The sequence below is a fragment of the Porcisia hertigi genome, chromosome 30, assembly GCF_017918235.1.
Source record: "Porcisia hertigi strain C119 chromosome 30, whole genome shotgun sequence".
Classification (NCBI taxonomy): Eukaryota; Euglenozoa; class Kinetoplastea; order Trypanosomatida; family Trypanosomatidae; genus Porcisia; species Porcisia hertigi.
In genome coordinates, this window is record NC_090589.1 from 1,155,513 (window position 1) to 1,174,101 (window position 18,589).

The 18,589-nt window shown below is 55.2% G+C and overlaps 8 protein-coding genes across 8 annotated transcripts; all 8 read right to left on the reverse strand.

The window, feature by feature from the left end:
• Positions 1–958: 958 nt before the first annotated feature.
• JKF63_03052 (uncharacterized protein) lies at positions 959–1,306 on the reverse strand (the record flags this gene model as incomplete). The annotated part of the gene is made up of 1 exon (XM_067899074.1): positions 959–1,306. The coding sequence occupies one exon, from the start codon at positions 1,304–1,306 to the stop codon at positions 959–961; it is 348 nt and encodes a 115-aa protein (XP_067755518.1).
• An 862-nt stretch (positions 1,307–2,168) lies between these two features.
• On the reverse strand, positions 2,169–2,639 carry JKF63_03053 (uncharacterized protein; the record flags this gene model as incomplete). The annotated part of the gene is made up of 1 exon (XM_067899075.1): positions 2,169–2,639. One exon carries the CDS (start codon positions 2,637–2,639, stop codon positions 2,169–2,171), a length of 471 nt encoding a protein of 156 aa, XP_067755519.1.
• Positions 2,640–3,677: 1,038 nt separating this feature from the next.
• Positions 3,678–4,943, reverse strand: JKF63_03054 (uncharacterized protein; the record flags this gene model as incomplete). Its single annotated transcript, XM_067899076.1, has 1 exon — positions 3,678–4,943. One exon carries the CDS (start codon positions 4,941–4,943, stop codon positions 3,678–3,680), a length of 1,266 nt encoding a protein of 421 aa, XP_067755520.1.
• A 790-nt stretch (positions 4,944–5,733) lies between these two features.
• JKF63_03055 (uncharacterized protein) lies at positions 5,734–6,873 on the reverse strand (the record flags this gene model as incomplete). The annotated part of the gene is made up of 1 exon (XM_067899077.1): positions 5,734–6,873. One exon carries the CDS (start codon positions 6,871–6,873, stop codon positions 5,734–5,736), a length of 1,140 nt encoding a protein of 379 aa, XP_067755521.1.
• Positions 6,874–7,678: 805 nt separating this feature from the next.
• JKF63_03056 (uncharacterized protein) lies at positions 7,679–8,656 on the reverse strand (the record flags this gene model as incomplete). The annotated part of the gene is made up of 1 exon (XM_067899078.1): positions 7,679–8,656. One exon carries the CDS (start codon positions 8,654–8,656, stop codon positions 7,679–7,681), a length of 978 nt encoding a protein of 325 aa, XP_067755522.1.
• Positions 8,657–9,940: 1,284 nt separating this feature from the next.
• JKF63_03057 (uncharacterized protein) lies at positions 9,941–10,750 on the reverse strand (the record flags this gene model as incomplete). Its single annotated transcript, XM_067899079.1, has 1 exon — positions 9,941–10,750. The coding sequence occupies one exon, from the start codon at positions 10,748–10,750 to the stop codon at positions 9,941–9,943; it is 810 nt and encodes a 269-aa protein (XP_067755523.1).
• Positions 10,751–12,676: 1,926 nt separating this feature from the next.
• JKF63_03058 (uncharacterized protein) lies at positions 12,677–13,765 on the reverse strand (the record flags this gene model as incomplete). Its single annotated transcript, XM_067899080.1, has 1 exon — positions 12,677–13,765. The coding sequence occupies one exon, from the start codon at positions 13,763–13,765 to the stop codon at positions 12,677–12,679; it is 1,089 nt and encodes a 362-aa protein (XP_067755524.1).
• Positions 13,766–15,093: 1,328 nt separating this feature from the next.
• JKF63_03059 (uncharacterized protein) lies at positions 15,094–17,853 on the reverse strand (the record flags this gene model as incomplete). The annotated part of the gene is made up of 1 exon (XM_067899081.1): positions 15,094–17,853. One exon carries the CDS (start codon positions 17,851–17,853, stop codon positions 15,094–15,096), a length of 2,760 nt encoding a protein of 919 aa, XP_067755525.1.
• Positions 17,854–18,589: the final 736 nt, after the last annotated feature.

Below are 18,589 nucleotides of genomic sequence, written 5' to 3' on the forward strand. Positions count from 1 at the left end.
CCCTGATGGATCCCCTCGTCAAAAGTGCTTCCGTGTCGCCGCCGCTGTAAAGCGGTGCGTGGGAGAGAGGAGAGGGGGAGTCTTACGAAAACACACGGCAGGTGTGCCTACAGGTAGGCGCTTGATACCATACCATCGACGGGAAGAGGAGGAGGTGGAGGAGGTGGAGGTGGAGGGGTAAGGGGATGGCAACGAGTAATGGGGATGGGGAGGAAAGAGAGAACCATGTGAGGTGCTGGTAAGAGAGGAGCGAGCCACTTTGACGACGACTTCGGTCACTGAAATACGCGTTTGAACCGCAGCCACCGGAGATGGGGTGAATAAAGGGAGCACATGAGGGCAGTAGCCTCTGCATGTATGATCGGGGTGGAGGAGGAGAGGGGGGGGGGGGCGTTGCGCTGACCCCACAACAAGACGCAAAAGCTTGATACCAACACAATCGACTACCCTTTTCCGATGCCGTTGCGAGCGTCGATGGGGTCAATTCTTTACTGGTGCATTTCCCTCACGCACAGGCAGCCAATGAAGTTTGGCTGCAAGAGCAATGGGCTCTCCTAAAGGGAGGGAAGCGAAAGAGCTGGAGGTGGTGGTGCTCCTCCTCCTCCTCCTCCTCCCCCTCCCCCCCCTCTGTCGAGTATCCGCTCTCCCCTGCATTATTTCAGGTATCTGCGCGGATGAGCAGCAATTCCTTTCGTGATGCAAAGTGACGGCGGCGGTACGAGCATCACCACCAAGCAATGATACACTGATATCTTTTTTTTCAGGTGACCCAAGTCCTTATTCGGAGGTCCGACTCACGGAAAGGGGGTACAGGAAAGGAAGCATGCCAGACGAGCAGACGGGGGTGAAAAGGTGGCCTTCATTTTAGCGGAGGGGTAACAATAAGCTTCGATATGTGTTGAACCGCTCTAGACAGGCAGAGAAAGGGAGAGGGAGGGGGGGGGGGGGATGGGGCAACCTAGTTAGCCCCATTGCCCCCGTTGCAACCGCCGCCGGCCTGCGAACCCATGAACAGTGCCGCGGCCCAAGCATCACCGCCGTGGGTCATGAACAACGACTCATGTTCGTCTTCTAGCGATTCAGGAAACCCGGTCATCTCTAGCGGCCCGCACCAAAGAGGTGATGTGTGCGCCAGCATACCTCTGTAGCCCCTCTCGCTCAACGCCTGAAGAGGCATCAGGTACTTCAGCTCAACAACGTCCCTCGGCACGGAGGAAGGAAAATCGGACAACCGCGGAAACACATGCCCTGCCATCTGAGCACGGCGAAACGCCTCCGTCATCACGCCATCCCAGGGGCACTGCATAATTCTGATGGAGGGCAGGTGGTGCACCATAAACGGGCTAAAATCAATGGAGATGAGCACGCTTGACGCACGGAAACGATGAGCTGCGAGCTCTGTGTGTGTGTGTGTGTGTGTGTTTGGGAAGGGGGAGGAGAGGGGAGAGGGGGGGGGGCTCGCTGTGAGAGAGCAGTACAACACCCGCAAAACCTCTCGTCGTCGCCCCTTTCGAGGAGTGGTAGAAAATATAGATAAGTAAACGCACAGAAAAGAAGAACAGGGGAAAAAATGGAAGAGTAAATGCTGGTAGACGCGAGAAGAGCACACATTTTCAAGACGGACAGGCAACACGGGAAATGGGGGGGAATGAAGGGGACAACGCTGCATATACCTTCACCCTTTGTCACCCGCACCCATCCTTTCATCTTTACTTAAACCTTACCGAATTGGCACTCTGTGCTGGGTGTACCGTGGCAGCAAAACAGATGTCAAGAGTGTCTTTCATCGTTGCACCCACACCCGACTGGCCCGAAAATGCACGAGCAGCACTACAAGAGAAAACTGCGAAGGCTGTCCCCGTTTTCCCCAGGGGAGTAGAAAGAACGTGCTGCTACCTCTTTGTTTTTATGTGACGTGGAGTGAGGAAGAAACACATCTACGTGTGGTGTGCTGTCGAGGACAACCACAGCGCACAAGGCACAAGGCCAGGTGCATATATATACACGTGCACACGAGACAGTGGAAGCTACAGTACATGGAGTAGGACAGCGCTCCTCTCTCCCCCCTCCTCCCTTTCCTAGATGCAGAAGAGCGAACAGATCCAGATATTGAGCACAGACAACCGAATGAGAGAATACAGAAACGTAGAAAGAATGCGAGCTGACCTCTACACATTCGCTTCGACCGCGTCAGAGTGAGTGGCACCAAACGGACCCGAAACCTGTCCGTCAGCGACAGAAGCAGCGACTGGATGTAACTCGCTTGTGCTGTCCGGTGCCACCTCTGGCGGACTAGTGGCGACAGGCGCCTTCGCCTCCTCCACATCCTCCCAGATCGTTTCACCCTCGACTGTTTTTCCTTTTGAATAGCCAATCCACAGCTCTGTTCCATCCTCGGCGATGCCCGCGCTGAAGAGCAGGGCCTCGTCGTCGAGGCGCTGGTTGCCGTAGTAGAGGCACATGGTGTAGAAAGTGCGGCTAGTCAACCTCTCGATGCGTTCCTTGATCGCCTGCACCGTGTCTTGCTGAAAGTCGCAGTACAAGAAAATAGTGCGGCGGTGCCGCTTCAAGCGCAGGTAGTTCAAAGGAACCAGCGGGCCTGTGCTCGCCGCCCCGCCTGCCGTATACGACGAAGCCATAGTCAAGCCAAAAGGAGCCGCTGGTGACAAGGGGCTTGCAAAATACTTTTTTTTTAAGGGGGCCTCTCTATGTAATTTCCCGAGTAGGTGTATACCGCACAGAATTTGCCCTTGGGAGTCTGGTGGCCTTGCGAATAGGAAAAGGCATGGGATGGGGAGACGAATAGATGAGATGTGCAGCGAAGAAGCAAATGTTGGCTTTTGAGTGCTGGAAATAGACTCCCTCGTACGGATGGAGGAAGGGGGGTGGGGGGGTGGGGGGTGGGGGGACATTGGCGCGGTGGTGTGGAGTGGAAGACGAAATCTGCGAAGCGGAATGAGGATCAACCTCGAGTCAGTCAGAGCCCCCGTGAGATGCATCGATAAGCAGCCAGACACACAGAGAGATCCAATGGCAACGTACTTGTCAAGCGGTACGACGACTAACACTGAAAGCACGTAGTGGTAGGAGGTGGTTGACAGAAAAAAAAAACGTGCGAGTATGTCTGCGCTGGTCTCCGTGGGTGCTGATCTGGTTTCACCCCTCCCCCACACACACACCTGAATAGCAATGCAGGGTGAGCTTTATGTGCACACACGGGGGACTTTTGACAAGCCCTTTTTTCCCTTTTAGGTTTGCCTACACAATGTGAAAAACGAGCGAGTGACGGACAGTCCCCTCAGCGACGTGTCCATGCAACCACCTGAAGACGTCCAGCCATTCTATAGCATGCAGGGACCCGGCCTCCGAAAAGATATCGCAGGGACGGAAAAGGGGGAGGGGGGTAGGGGGTAGGGGTCGAGATTAAAACGGCACCACGCGCACAAAGCTCCCTTTGGGACAAGAAAGCGAGACAGCGGCTCGGAAGCGGTGAAGACAACCTCAAATCCAACGAAACAGAACGCTCGGCTACGTCTCCCCTCCTCCTCCATGCACCCCCCCCTGCCAGACGACTGACTGTGACACTGCCCACAGATTATTTTTTTTTTGAGTGCTCAGAGACGTTGCTTTTCCTTTCATTTTCTTTTTCTGGTGCTCCTTTTCACTTTGTCGTCCCGCTACGCCTCAAAAGCGTTCGCCCGAATATACTTCTCGAAGTTCTTCTCCGCGTCACGGAGCATGCGCCTAGAGCGGAGGCCGCTGCGGCGATATGGGTTACCCATGTCCTGAACCACCCGGTTCACACCGGGTTGGACTTCCTTCTCACGACCGATCGGCGCGTTCAACTCGTATTTAAAGTCACGGTGCACCTGGTGAATAGTGGGCGAATACCGCAGCAGCTCGTCCGGCGTCGGCGCGTTAGTGAGTGCTTGCGCGCGGCGCTTCCAATGACCGCGCATTGTGTGAATGCGGCCGGCAAAGTCGCGCATGTTGAAGAACTTCTTGTCAATGAGCTCCTTTCGCTGCTGCAACACACGCATCACGCCAGCACGGTCGCCGCGCGCCTGATAGAACGCCTCCGCCTTCTCCAGGCACTCGTCTGCTAGTGCGAAGACGCGATCGTAGTCGAATGGCGAGAAGTACAAGAATTTCTCCTCGAAGTTGAGGTTGAAACGGCGGCCCAGGCGGGGTAGTAGACGCAACATTTTGTGCGACTGACCAGAGTTATGGAAGGTGTCAACGAGGGTCACGGCCTCCTCGAAGACGGTACCCGCGTTCGCATCACGCATTGCCCCCAAGGTGAGACCGAGTTCAAAGAGCGCCTCCACAATGAGCTCCACTGGCGGTTGGGCAGCATTGTCGAGCATCTGCAGCGCGGCTTCACAGTTAGCCTTGCTGCTCTCTAGTCGCCCTGTGCGGCGGAAGGCACCGGCAAGCTTAACACGGATACCAGCCACCTGGGGATGATCTTTAGGGTACGCCAGCTCATACGCCTTGGCGACCACGCCGTAGTACTCCAGGGCCTCCTGATGTAGACCGCCTTCTGTGAGATAGTCTCCTTGTAGCTCCATCTTCGCCACCTCGCCAAGTGGAACATACGGGCGCCTCGATGCGAGGTTCACCTCAGCATTTACAGCCCGGTTTTGCTCGTTCATGTGCACAAGATCCGTGCTGTCTACATCCTCCCACACAACCGCCTCTGGCGACGCAGCCGGCGCAGGCTTCTCAGACCCTGAGCTGCAGGGCGCAGCCGGCTGCTGAGCCCTGCGTGCAGCAGCGAGCGACACGCCGCGCGGCAACCGCTCCCGCGGACGCACCAACTGGTTGGGGAACAACTCGCCCTTGAAGTAGGAAGTATACAAGCGCGTTATGAACCGTGATTGGCAGCGCAGGGCGCCGACCGCTTCGGGTGCCTGCGATGCCTTTCTAATTGCCGTACGCATATGCACCACTGCTGAGAGGATTGTTTAGCAACTACAGGGAGGGAAGAGAAAAAAGGATGACGGTGCACGTAGGGTTCAAGCAGCAGGGGGGGGGGGGGTGCAGCAGAGTTTGTGAGGAATCCGCGGGGGGGAAGGACAAGAGAAAAGGGAAGAGAATGAAGCTCCACGAGAAGTACTGCATGAGTGAAGACAGGAGATGAAAGCGGAGAATGGACATGATGCAGCAGTCGACTCCGAATATATATATATACATATATACACTCAGACATGTGCACGCCCACACACACACACACACACAGAGAGAATGAAACACGGCCAAGCAGCAGCCACTCGGAGACATGCGGACACCTGTTTTACAGCGATTAACAACAACGTTCAGTCGCCTGAGATGGGGCCTCCAATGAAGCCGATGAGAATTACCGCGATCCCCTGAGGTACATCAAGAGTTAAGATATTATTGGTCGTTCTTTCCTCCTTTGCTACAGAGGCGCGGAGCTGGGCACAGAAAGAGAGAGAGAGCGGGGGAAGGGAGAGGACCAAAGTGGTGGTGCGTAAACCGGGGTATCATCACAGCAAATAGCAAAAAAAAAAGTAGAAGAGACAAGAATGGGCACACATACAATAGCATTTATTCCCTCCCTCCAGCGGGCCCGACGATTCAGGGGTCCCCACTTCTACACACACCTCCTAATACGCACGTGCGTTGTGAACACAGGGATAGTGGACTTTCCAAGACCCCTTCTTGGCGAAGCGCTGTCCCTTCGAATAGGGCTGACCGGCAGTTCACCGCTCACGCGTAGGGATTGTCAAGATTCTGCAAGGGCTCGTACCCCTCCTTGTGCCGCTGTGACACACCCATACAACGCGAAATGGCAACTCGCATCATCAGCGCCCCCGCCGCGACGAACTCGGCGCATGGGAGAATATCCATGAGGTCACGCTTACCAAGGACATGATAGTTGTACGCAGACACCACAACTTGATAGACCAAAAACAAAACCAGAGATATGAACAGCAGTCGCTGCAGCACCGACGTGAACCGCGACGACGACGACGGCGGCGGCGCGGGCGTCGGTGAGACAGTACCGTTACCGCTGCTACCACCGTTGGGTAGTGACGGTGTGCTTGGCTGCTTCGTCTCAGAACCCTCCAAGTCGCTGTAGCTCACAGACACCGTTGTCAGGCGGAACGGTGTGCTTACATTGTCTGCAGGGGGGGCGTATGAAAATAACACAATGCCCCCGCCGCCAGCCGGCACAAGGTCACCCGACGTGTACACCTTGTCCGCGGAGATGAACTGTTGGTCGCTGCGGCCATCGACACTAATGCGCACAATGAGTGCATTCACATTCGGTGGCAGCACCGTCTTGAAGTACATATTAACAGGGGTGTTCGGCGCGACAGCGAGCCTGTGCGGTACCGGAGCAAAAAACTGGTTGCTCGGCGTCACGCCCAAGTGGCAGATCTGACTGTTTGCAAGGAAGCTAAAAAACCGAAAGGGAACAGGACCATCGGGGCGCACTCGCAGCACACGTACCTCGATATCCGTGCCGGCTGCCACGTTCGCAAGCTCCAAAAGTCCGTTGTTGTCGGATGTTTTCGTGACCTGGACTCCCTCCATTAGTTTATAGGTGGCGTTGAGATACAGCCACTGCGCCATCATGCTACCTAAGCCTAAGGGGAATGCGCGGGCAATCAATATGACTGCCTCGCCAGCCGCCAGTGCCCTCTCCACAGGAATAGAGTAGTGGTCATGGAACTCACCAGCAAAGCCATGTACCTCAGCGCAGAGCGGCGTAGCAACCATGTCGGCATTCACCGGAAGACATATCACCGCCAGCACGGATAACAACAAAACGCCAGCAGCGAGAAGCAGCGCTGGTGTGCGACGACGGCGAGAAGTCCCGAAACCCCCACCAATTGCGTGCATTTCTTTCATTCTTGCTCAGCTTTTATGCGGCGACGCACGTGCGTTCCCATCGATGGAGACCCTGTCGAGAGGTTGGAAAAAGGCACCACTGATGGTGACAGTGACGAGAAGGGAGAGGAGAGATCACAGTCAAAGAAGGAAAAATAACTAGGAGATCACGAGGGTGTGTACGTTAAAAAACAACAAGGATCCGAGTAGAGGTGAACACCCAGCACCACAGCCACTAATTAAAGCGCTTAGGGGCTGCGAACTGGCATGACGCACCGCTACGATGGAAAGAAGCATCAAAAAATGAGGAGGATATCCTCATTAAGAGAGGCGGCCCCTTGCAGACGTGTGTGCACGGTGGAGATCGCTTTGCGTACCCCACCACCACCCCTCTCTCCCCCCCTCCCGTGCTATCATTGGAGTGTGCGTGCATAATCACCCTTCAAGACCGTAGAGACGTTTAACATACATATACATATACACATCCATAATATGTATATGTATAGGTCATTCGACCTGGCGTCGGGTAGTTATATCCATTGTATCACCTTCCCTTTGGTTTCTTATGTTTTGATGAATAGCGATAGGATGAGAGAAAATATGTATGCCCAGCACCAGGGAGCGCGTTGAGCTTCGCAGACACATCTATGTGAGTCAGGGTGCCCAATGTGCGGGATACGATGTGAAGTCTGTGGACTGAAGCTACGAAGAGATTCAAGCAAGTACCGGTGCAGGCACAGCAGGGGGTCTTTCTGCTCAGTTGCAGCCATTTCTATTTGAAGAGAGAACAGTTCGGTGCCTCGGCGTAGACGACCACTCACACCGTAGTCACCCTCACTTCAATTGCCCCTTGATGGTCATTCAAAGAATCGGAGCGGGAGTGCCGCTGACCCATCGGGCTGGACGGCGAGCGCGACATCGTCTTCGAGAAAGAATATCCCGCGAGCCCGAGCAGGGTGAGAAAGATCCCAAGCACCTTCTGCGGTCCCATGTCAGCTGACACAAAGATGAAGTCGAAGAGAAAAATCAGTGAAGTCTTCAAGTAACCCACAACGTTCATCGTCAGAGGCGATGTCTTTCCCACAAAAAAGAAGAAGGAGAAGTTTACACCGAAGGCAAAAACGCAGGAGAGCAGCACTGTCCAGATGGTTGTGAACGTCACCTCGTACGTAGCCAGCTTCTCACTGCCGTCGAGCGGCACGGCCACGAACGAGAGTATGACAACGCTAAGTGGAGCCTGATACATAAGCAATTGCATCGGCTTCACACCCAATTCCACCTGCTTTGTCTTACCCCAAACTGTGTACAAAGAGTTGGCGAATATTGCGAAGATCGCCCAGAGTGTGCCAATGATGCTGACATTCAAATCAGTGTAGAAGGTGATGCCAACTCCGGCACATATGGGTACCAGCGAAAGCAACGTGCGCCACTCCTCCCGCTTGCCGTAGTAAGCCCACTCGATGAGCACAATAACGGGAGTGCACAAGACTTTTAGTATCTGATACACACTCACCGAGTTCGTCAGAAGAGAAAGGTTGTTGAATAGAACGTAGCCGCAGAAGGCACAGCTGATGGGGAGTACCCGACGAACCGCGAGCTTCTTGGGCCTAAAAAGCCCGAGCCCGTACGCGAAGAAAACGCAACCCAAAAACGTCAAGAGAAAGTGAATGATGGTGAGCATCGTACTGAACTCAAAGTGCGCTTCCATAAAGACCAGTCGCTTGTTGACGATGATGACTCCGATGCTGCTCACGATGTTCAGCAGCAAGCTTGTGAGCACCGAGAGGGTGACCATTGGTTTGGTCCCCTCGCTTGCGAGGGATGCAAAGAGGGGGGCTTCGTGTCTGCGCAGTAAGTGAACCTCCTCAGCATGGATGAAGGCCTGGAAAGGGATCAGGTAAGTGTGGGGCAAGAAGCACTGCGAGCGCACCCCCAGAGAGACTTGGCCCCAGGCACGCACGCACGCACTTCAATAGGACTACACCTGTGCCAGCTAGCGAGTGAGCGAGCAAAATCCTGTATCAGAACAATAAAAGCAAATATGGAGAAACATGAGGCCATGGCAGAGGCGTAAGAGGGAACGGCGGAAAGATGAGCATTTCGGAAGACGATGAGGAAAGTCACCGCACTTTTGATGACAACAACAGGGCGAAGCAAGGTGAGGCGGGGGGGGAGGGAGGGAGGGAGGGGGCAGACTGGTTATGCAGACCAGCAAAAACAGGAAAGCAAGCGAAGCGGTCGTAGATAACTATATATATATATATATCTATTCAATAGGACGCATACGTTGACTAACGCTGGAGTAGAAACATGTACTAGCCGCAAGCGCCTTGCTTTGTCGATGCCCCTCCTCCCCTCTTCCAATCGGTCTAGAATGAGGTCGGAGCAGCATTCATTTTCCCCCTACATTTGCTGTGGTTTTGTTGCTTTCGTGGTCGTTTTGTGTGGTGGTACTGAGGGAGAGGGAATGGAGAGGGGACCGCATCGAGAAAAGCTTCATCTAAAAAAAAGAGAGCGAAGCGCGTCTTTTGGAGGGGGTAGGACGACAGATGCAAATCGCGTGTGTGTGTGTGGGGGGGGCAGGAATAGAATAGAAACGAATTGAGAAACAATGAGCGAACCCACATCAAAGACTCCTCCAGAGTGTCCCTCATTTTTTCAGACGCACAATAGCGCGCGAAGGGGAAGAGAGAAGCGGAGAGATGCAGGTTTGCCAGTCCCCATTCCATCACCACTACACTCCCCCCCCCCACCCCCACCCCCAACACACACACACACATACACACATCCGTGGTCGTCAGAGAGGCATTACCAGGGGGTATGTAAAAAGAGAAAATGCAGGGTGCCGCACGCGCACAGACCCAAAGAATGGTGTACAGAGAGAAGTTCTTCGAGCGCGGGACAGGGGGTTTTCGACACGCGGCCCTGTGGTTGTCGTTGCCTGCCTCTACTCGTGTGTGTGTGTGTGTGTAAACCACATGGGGCGTTCAGTACAACAGTGTCACCTCCCGTTCTTGCTCTACGCGAGTAGCTGACACGAACTGCCGTCAGCATGCACGCTCCGCCCCGGCTCGCCATGTTAAGCGCTAGGGGATGAGCGCTCCGGTGTGGTGCCGGAGCTAAGCGAGACAGCCAAAGGAGCACTATAGGGGGCAGAACGACTTACATGCGCCTTCTCCTCATCCACACGGTTCATCCAGCGCTGCCGCTCACGCTCCACCACGTCATCCAAGTCGCGCAGCTTGCGTGCGAGAACGGCGCTGCGGTCCTTACAAGCGGCGACTTCCGTCATGGCCTCCTCCAGTCCGGACTGCATCTGCGCCAATGCCGAAGAGCGACGCTGCATTAACTGGTTGAAGTACACCTCGTTCTTCATGAAAGCGTCCACAACAGCGTTGGGGTTCTCGAGCAGGTGGCGGTTGACCGGGCCGGCGGCCTGCTGAGCGGGGGTCAAGTTGACACGACTGCTGATAGGGGCGTCGTGCACAGTCGCTGCCAGCGGGCTGTGCCTCGGCTGCTGAATAGCGCTGGACCCTTTCGTGACCACGGCGTCACGGTCTCCCATGTCCAGCGACGCGGATGGTGTCGCGCTGGCCGGTGAATCTTTTCCAGCGCGCTGTGGCGTCTGCAGGAGAGACGGTGACCCCGACGCCGCTGACTGGGGGCATGCGGCGGGTGCTGGCATCAAAGCCAGTGCCTCTGCAGCAGAAATCTCGCGCGCGTACGACAAAGGCACAAATCCGCGGCGACGCGCGTCCGTGGTCACCTCGACCTTCACCCAGCCATCCTGGACGACGCCCTCCGTAGCGCAAAGTATCTCGCCCTTGAGGACGGACAACTCGACGTCCTCTTCTGCGTGAAAATCGTGAGCCACGACGAAGTACCGCATCCAAAGTACGTACGTATAATGATGGGTGTCTATATGGTGTGTGTGTGTGTTAACTTTGTTGCGTGTATGCAACTGTGCAACGGATCTCCCCGTCTTTGGGGAGCCAGATGGAGGAGAGCAGGGAAAACAAAAACAGTAGTGGATGACAGGGTGAAGGGGGGCCACACATCGGGCACCTGCCCTCTGTCACTGGGGTAATGAAAAGCACATGCCCTACCGTGCACAGTCACAAACAGGAGGAGGAGGAGGGCAAAACTGAAATGTGTACCCCCCCCCCCTTGGGTGGGTCGAGCAGGAGGGGGTGTGCCGGTCAACAAAATAGAGCAAGCGAGAGGCTCGTCCCCTCACCTTGTTTTGTGCGTGCGTACCTCAAGATAGATAAGGATAGGGACGGGGACGGGGAGGTAGGCGGGGGTAAGCCGCGGTACTTCTAGAAGTAAAAACTTGTGAGAACATGCAAGCGGCTACAAAGACACTAGCATATGTGGGCCGCATTAGTGAGTGTCACCCACAAAATACTTCACAGACGCAACGGTGCGACTCGGACGCTTTTTTTTTGACATGCGCGTCTCTTCGGCACGACGCGAAGCAGGAAAACGGGGCAAAGGGGGGGGGGGGCAAAGTGACTTGGTGAGTTGATGTCATGTTCATCGAGAATTGCCACAACAGCGATGGCAAACGCAGTGCGGCGGCGCAGGGGCGAGGCTTGGGGGAGGGGAGGGAGGGAGGGGGAGGGGGGTAGTAGCACACGCGAAGAGCAAGTTACAAGGGGGTGAAACGAGTCAGCAATACAATACACAGCAATACTATCAAGCATTTGTGGTCAATAGAGGAGGAAAAAAAGGGCGGGGGAACCGAGAGGGCGCATTTCCTCTCATAATGACCGAACATTTTTCCATGAGACAACACACGAACAAACCGAGAAGAAAAAAAACAAACACACAGCAGTGGTGTGGGTCCAGAACCGATAGCAGCGAATCCGGGGTAAGAGGAGTAGGAGGAGGGGGGGACCAGAAAACCTGGTGATGGTCGTGAGTGGGAGCAGAGAGGTGTGGAGTGAAGGAGCTCACAGAGGCACACAGATAAAGGATCAGAGACGACTGTAAGCGCAATTATATACTTTTTTCGCTAGTGACAGTCGTTCGCTAGCGGCTCCTGGGCGAGCGTGAATGCAGAAAGCGAGAAGAAAAAAGATGACCAGCCCCCCCCCAAAAAAAACATATAAAAAGGGGGTGGGGTGGGGGGTATAAGGGGAGGGAAGGGGGAAAGAGAAGAGCAGACGCACTTGCCACTGCATCCGAGAAAATTCAAAAAAAAAAAAGAGCGCGCCACCAGCGCTCGATACATGAAAGAGAGAGGGGATGGGCCACAGACAGACAGACACAGCAATATGTGTGTGTGTGTATGTGTGTGTGTGTGTGTGTTCAGTGTTTAAAAAGAAAACAATATTGACAAGCGTAAGTAACGGCGCGACGACAAAAAAAAAAGATATAGTAGTGATCGCAGTAGACCTTAACATCAAACCATCGTGGCAGTGAGGGCAGAGCCAGTGGACGCTGGATCCGGGAACCTCTTCGGAGAAAAAAAAGTATTCTAGTCCAGACCGCCGTATTTACATATCTGTGTCGCAAAGAGCGTAAGAGACGAGTTGCGAGTGTCGGGGTGGGTTAAAAAAAAAGTGAAAAAAAGCCCAGAAAAGTGAGAGCGACGGGAGCATACTTTTACCGTTCCTTTTTTATCTCTTCAGCTGTGTATCCCCTCGTTTTTGATGAGGAAAAGGGGATCCGGCACACTAATGGTACGACTTTTCTGAGCGAAGCCAAGGATTCTTCTCAAATGCCAGCCTGCGCCCCCCCCCCTCCTGCAGCCACCGTGTGTGCCAGTCAGAGGTAAGGCAAATGCACGGTGTTACGCGCCTCCTTTTTTTCACAGATTCATACGCGTGCGCTGATGTACATCTCGCACAGTCATCCCTGCGTTGGACCGGTGTTTGGGAAATTGAGCCTGACGATAAAGAAGATCAAGGCAGTTGAGGGTGGAGGAGATGACAGGGTCTACCAAGTCCCACAGGGTTACTTCGTCGGGGGCTCCTTTGGTGGCCTGATCCCCCCGCATCAACGACGGCAACGGCGAAGACAATGACAACGGGGCGCTGTGGGATTCTGACGGCGCCTCGGTTGTCAAGAATTGTGCCTGCCGAACACTCTCACCCTCATTCACTGCGCATCTGCGTCCCTGGCTAAAGAATGCACGCAACTGGCGATCTGCTTTATTCTCCGCCACGCTATGGGCAACGCCAGGAGCTAGCGACGGCAACGACGTAAGCGGCAATGGCTTCAGTGGAGGCGGCGCATCTGTTTTATCCACCGTTACTCCCTCCGGGTGTTTAAGGGAAGGCAGAAGCGGTAGTTGAGTGCGTCTCACCTGAAGACACCTGTACTGCTTCATGGCGTTGTCCAGCATGGCGCGATAAGCACGGTTTCGACTTGTGAAGGTCTCAATGTCCTCCAGGACGGATTTACCGACTGTGAAGGGCAATTCGCAGAAAAGAAGAGTGGGTGAGTTCACTGCCGCCTTCGCGATCACGCGACCCCCTTTTTCAGTGAATGAAGTGCCGAGCAGCCGCACCGTCTCAACTTCTGTTTCAATGAGAATGCGGGCCACCATCTCTGCACTCGAGTCTGTCAGCCCCAAGTTGCGGCTCAAGTCTAGCGAGGTCAGTCTTGCCATCGTGGCAATGGCCGGACCAAAGTAAAAGCGAAAGTATTTGTCGGAGAGGCCGCAGCACTGCACTTCGAGGGTGGTCAGGTAAGAATGGTCCCGGATGAGGGCGCAAAGCTCCGCTATGGTCTCGCCCTCAAGGGGGTTATCCGAGACATACAAATGAATGTACTGATTATTGTGGAGGAGAAAGTTTCTCAGGGACCGTAAAACGGTGGTGGTGAGACCACCACGCTGATCGCGTAGGTTAACGCACCGACGGTGCCGGTCCAGCACCTGCCGCGATAGACTCATGCGAGGCCAACGCGGCCTGAATGAAGACCAAAAACAAAACGAGCGACTGTTGAGCGGAGAGAATCAAAACGACGCGGTGTGCACGAGTGTCGACACCGCGTGGGTATGGAAAAGAGCACAATATGGAAGAAGGGAGAGATGTGCGCCACGTTTTGGGGGAGTTTAGCACCAGTGGGGCACGGTACAGACCCACACAGAGAAAGGGAAAGCAGTAGAAGTGGGCGAAGAGGGTCGTGACATCGGTGGCGGTAGTGGTGGTGGGGGAGAGAGGGGGAGAGGGGGAGAGGGGGGGGGTTGAAAAAGAAAAAAACGGAGGTGTCAGAGAAAAAACGCCGTTCAGAAAAGCTACAAAGCTGTGCATCTGTTGGCAATCATACGTCAAACATGACTCGAGAAGCCCTCCCATCCCCCCCCACCTCCCCCCCCCACACACATTCACACATTCACACTTACACTCTCACTCACGTTCGTCTAGCCACACTGAATAACTCCCCGTGTGAACCACAAAAAGGGCCATGTGAACGCAGGACCTCGAGGAACATCTCCTACCGGCCCCAGAAGACGACGAAGCGAGAAGTAGAGCACCGAACACGGCACAAACTGAGAGTGACAAGCAGCGGGTGCGTCCGCAGAGAGTGACGGACAGACGGCTGGCTGTTGTTGATTGTTTGCTTATCTGCAACTCACCAAAGCGACCAAGAACACGAATGGCTCTTTTGGGGGCGTGTGTCTCTGTGTGGGTGAATGTGCCAGATAACAGTGGCACACAGCGGCATACGAACCCCCCACAAGCAGAGAGAAAGAGAGAGAAGAGAGGTAGTTACTCAAATATCAAATTGAGTGTTTGGGGCGCTATCCCAGCCGTCAGCATGGCAGATCGATCTCACTGCTGAATATACACAGTAGATACCACCTACTGATGTTGCGCCTTCGACATCTTAGGTCAATTCTAGTCGTCAGCGAAGATACACATTGCTGGGAAAAGACACACGCGCGCGACATCACCTTTTTCTAGTGCATCACGCCCAGTGGACGAAAAGAAGAAGCAAACCAGTACATGAAGAATAGAGGAGACCATTTGAATCACCTGGACACCCCCACTCTTGAAATCCGTTTTTTTTTGTTTGCTTTCTCATCTGAGTTATGCGTCAGCCGACGTACATAACCATCAAAAGAAAAAAGGTGGGATACAGCATAGGTCATTGGGGGAGACTAAGACAGGAGAACGCAAGCACCACAACCGCGCAAGATATATCGGTCACGAGCGACATGCCCAAACCAGAACGCACACCGTCATGCGCCGCCGGAAAGGAGCCAATAATCGCACGCTAGTCGTCGTCGTCATCTTTGAGTTCAGTGGAGAGGACTAGCTCGGAAAATGTGTCGAACGTGCCGGTACCTTCGCCATTCTCGTCGCCGCCGCTGTTATGAAGCCCGAGGGGGGTCGAAAACTGACTTGGCAAAATCGATGCCTTGTGCGGAGACGTTCGGCGCCCACTGCCTACGGTGCCAGTGCCAGAAGGACTAACACGGAGACGGCTGTTGTGCAGAGGTTTGTGTGGCTGATGAAAGAGCGCTGCCTCGTGCTCCGAGTATTGCCCACTGATTTTGCGGCGCAGCGCCGGTGCCAGCACAGCAGAGGTGGGAGGCTGCGAGGGAGAGTGCGGGACGTAAAAACCCTTGCCATTGCTGATGTCTCCTTCCCTTTCGCCTTCGGGGGCGCCAGCACCGTTCTCCTCCTGCCACTTCTCAGCTTCTTTCATCCCTAGGGTGTCCTCCCGTATCAGGCCCACGGCGCCGCTCGCGTCATCACGCGATGGGCGCCCCCTCACCCCACGTGTGCTACTAGCCGCCGTCGACGCCCCCGCATGAGCAGCATTGCTATCACTTCTGCCGCAACACGCCACCTCAGGGGAGACAGCAAAGAAATTCCACAAGCTCTCCGCCTGCATTGATGTAATCATCTGCGCATCCACGAACTGCAAGAGATGATTGAATTGGATGGGTACCGGATCGCTTTCGCCGTAGTCCGGGAGCCCTAGCGTTACTTGGCGTGTCGTGAGCGATGCCAACTTTAACGATTCTTCGCCTGAGGTACCGGTACTCGTGAAGGTTTGAACGGCTTGAATGCTTGGTGAGTAGGTCGCCTCGCTACACGTCGTCTCCTCCCCCTCCGACCTAGCGGCTGCCTCGAGGCCGGCCTGAACCGGCTCGCGCGACTTGAGTTTCCCCGGCTGCACCAGCCGCGGTAGCGAAGGAAACGGCGATAGCATCCCGCAGTAGGAAGCGGCGTCCTCGGGGGCAGTGATCGGGCGGAAGTTCTCACGGGTGAAGATGTGCGCCTTGGCGAAGTCCCTCTTCTCTACTTGGTGAGGGCGACTGCCACCAACGTGGCCGTTGGTCTCAACAGCACCGCCGGAACGACCAGTAGCACCCACACCACCCCCTGCTCCGGCGCCGGCACCCCCCCGCTTCGGCGGATGCGGTGGCGGATCTGGCGCCGTCTCGGCACGCCGTGGGGTACTGCCCATCGCACCACGCGCTTCGTGCTTAAGCCCGCCCTTGCCCCCCCTCTTTGTGCGTGTCTTCCGGAGTTCTTCTTTGAGCTGCTTGACCTGCTGCACCCAGGCTTTCTCTCGCTCTGCCTGCTTGCGCGCCTGCTCCGCCGCTGCGACATCAAGCGGAGGTGACGGCAGCGGCGGTGTGGGCTGTGCAGGTCGTTCAGAGGGGGTGTTGCAGGTCCGCCAACGAGATGATGGTTGCGCCGAGCCGCTAGGCGTGTGGCTGCTGAATGCCCCTGGTGTGGGGCCAAGAACGCTGTACTCGCGAGTAGGCGCCGCCACATCTAGCACAGCAGACATCTCAATCACGTCGGGGTCGTTGCGAGCATTGAGCGGGGGAAGGATGACGCCAGCCAGCCGGGCGGATGGACGGGGTGACGCATTTCGGCCACCTAGAACCCTCTCTTTTGGGGTGACACCACCACCGCTGCCTAACACCCGAGACACACCTTTGCCGCCACCGCCAGGAGACCGAATACGGCGATCGCCACCAACACCAGTCCAGTAGGGACTTTTCGTGTGGTCATTCATAGGCGAGGTGGGAGTCCTCCTGGTTGCTGCCACTGGACTGCCTGTCACGATGCCACTTAGTGGACCCAAGGGCGACTGCAGCCCACGTGACTCTGAAGTCGGGCCGCCAGAAGGGGGCCGCGAAGGGGTCGTGACGCGGCTTAGCAGCGGCTTGCCCACAGCAGCGGTGCTATTCACCTGCCCTAGCTTGTAGATGAGCTCTACTGGTAACGACTGCGTATCGTAGCTGGCATTGCCCTTGCTCCTGTTCTGCCCACTGGCGTCGGTAACGCCGCCACGCTCCCGTGACGCGCCACGGCTGGGCCGACGGCCGTCGCTGACGCGAGGGTCAGGCGCAAAGATTTTTTTGCCGGCTGCCTCCCCCCTTCCCATGGTGAAGTTCGCAGGCAGTGAATTCGTTTGGTACTCGCCGCCGTTTGAGGCGGCGTTTGACTTGGCCCCGTGGCTTTTCCACTGAGCTGTGCCGCGGTCCGTCTCGTGCAATGCCAGCTGCCGCCGTACTCGGGATGAAGTTCTGCCGGCGTCCCCACTGGTAGTCACAGGCGCAGCAGCGCCTTCGCGTTCAAGGCGCTCTGCAGGTGGCGGTAGTGTGGTCTGAAGGTCACGTGCAGAAGAGCTCTCCACTTCATGAGTCCTCTGGGCTTCCTCGAAAGCAAACGTGTATTGGGTGGATTTGATCGCACCAGAGACAACAGTGGAACCTGGCGTCAAGAATGAAGAGCCGACTATGGAGGTGGTGACCTCCGGGGATGCGGAGAACATTTTGCTCTCGACATTGGTCGAAGTAGACAGCAGTGGAACGTTCACCTTGTATTTAGACCCCTTGCCCCGCTTGCCTTTAGAACGGAGAGACTCCACCCTCCGTCGCTCGACCTCCCGAGCTTGCCGATCAAGCGTCTCCTTGAGGGCCTTCCGGTTCGCCTTCTCCAGGGCTTCCTTGATTTGGTCCCCTGTCACCACTGCAGGGCGTGAGTAGAGGTAGGGGTCTCCATCCATTACGCACGCCCTTTTGCTACCCCCTCGCGTGTGTGGTGTGTGTGTGTGTGTGTGTGTGCTTTGCTATGGAGTGCCTATGTGTGGTGCGGTGCGTGTCTGGGTGTCTGGGAAGGGGGGAGGAGGGAGGGGGGAGTAAAAACACCGAGAAAAGCGAAAAGTATTTGGTACCGGCTGGTCCCTCCCTCCCCCCTCCTTAAACTCGCCCCCCGCTATATATATATATATATATATTGAGTGATATATATATATATATCTCCGTTCGACTAAAACACAGAGACCAAAGCCAAGGAGAACAACGACGAATGACGCAAAAACACAACAACAACAAAGAAAAAGATGTATGGTGAAAAAAAAGAGCAGCAATGATACAAACTGTGGACGCCGAGCTCTGAAGCAGCTGAGTTGACTCGGAAGGGGTACACAGGACGTGCAAGAAAGAAAGGGAAGAATGGCGATGAAAAAGGGCACACACACGCACACACACACCTAAAGACACGCACCCATGCGGAAAAGGAGAGAAGGGGAATGGAAAGAGCAGCAGAGGCAGCGCCAACAAGGGGACGGGAAAATGGAGAAGAAACGAAGGGCTCAAGGTGGATTCAAAAGAAAAAAAAACAAGATACAAAGCACTAAAAGTGAGAGTAAATTTTAAAAAGCGAAAGCCTCTCGCTGGTTCGACGAGAGTGAGAAAAAAAAATAGAGCTGGAGTGGGGCGACGGTACCGATGTTTATGATC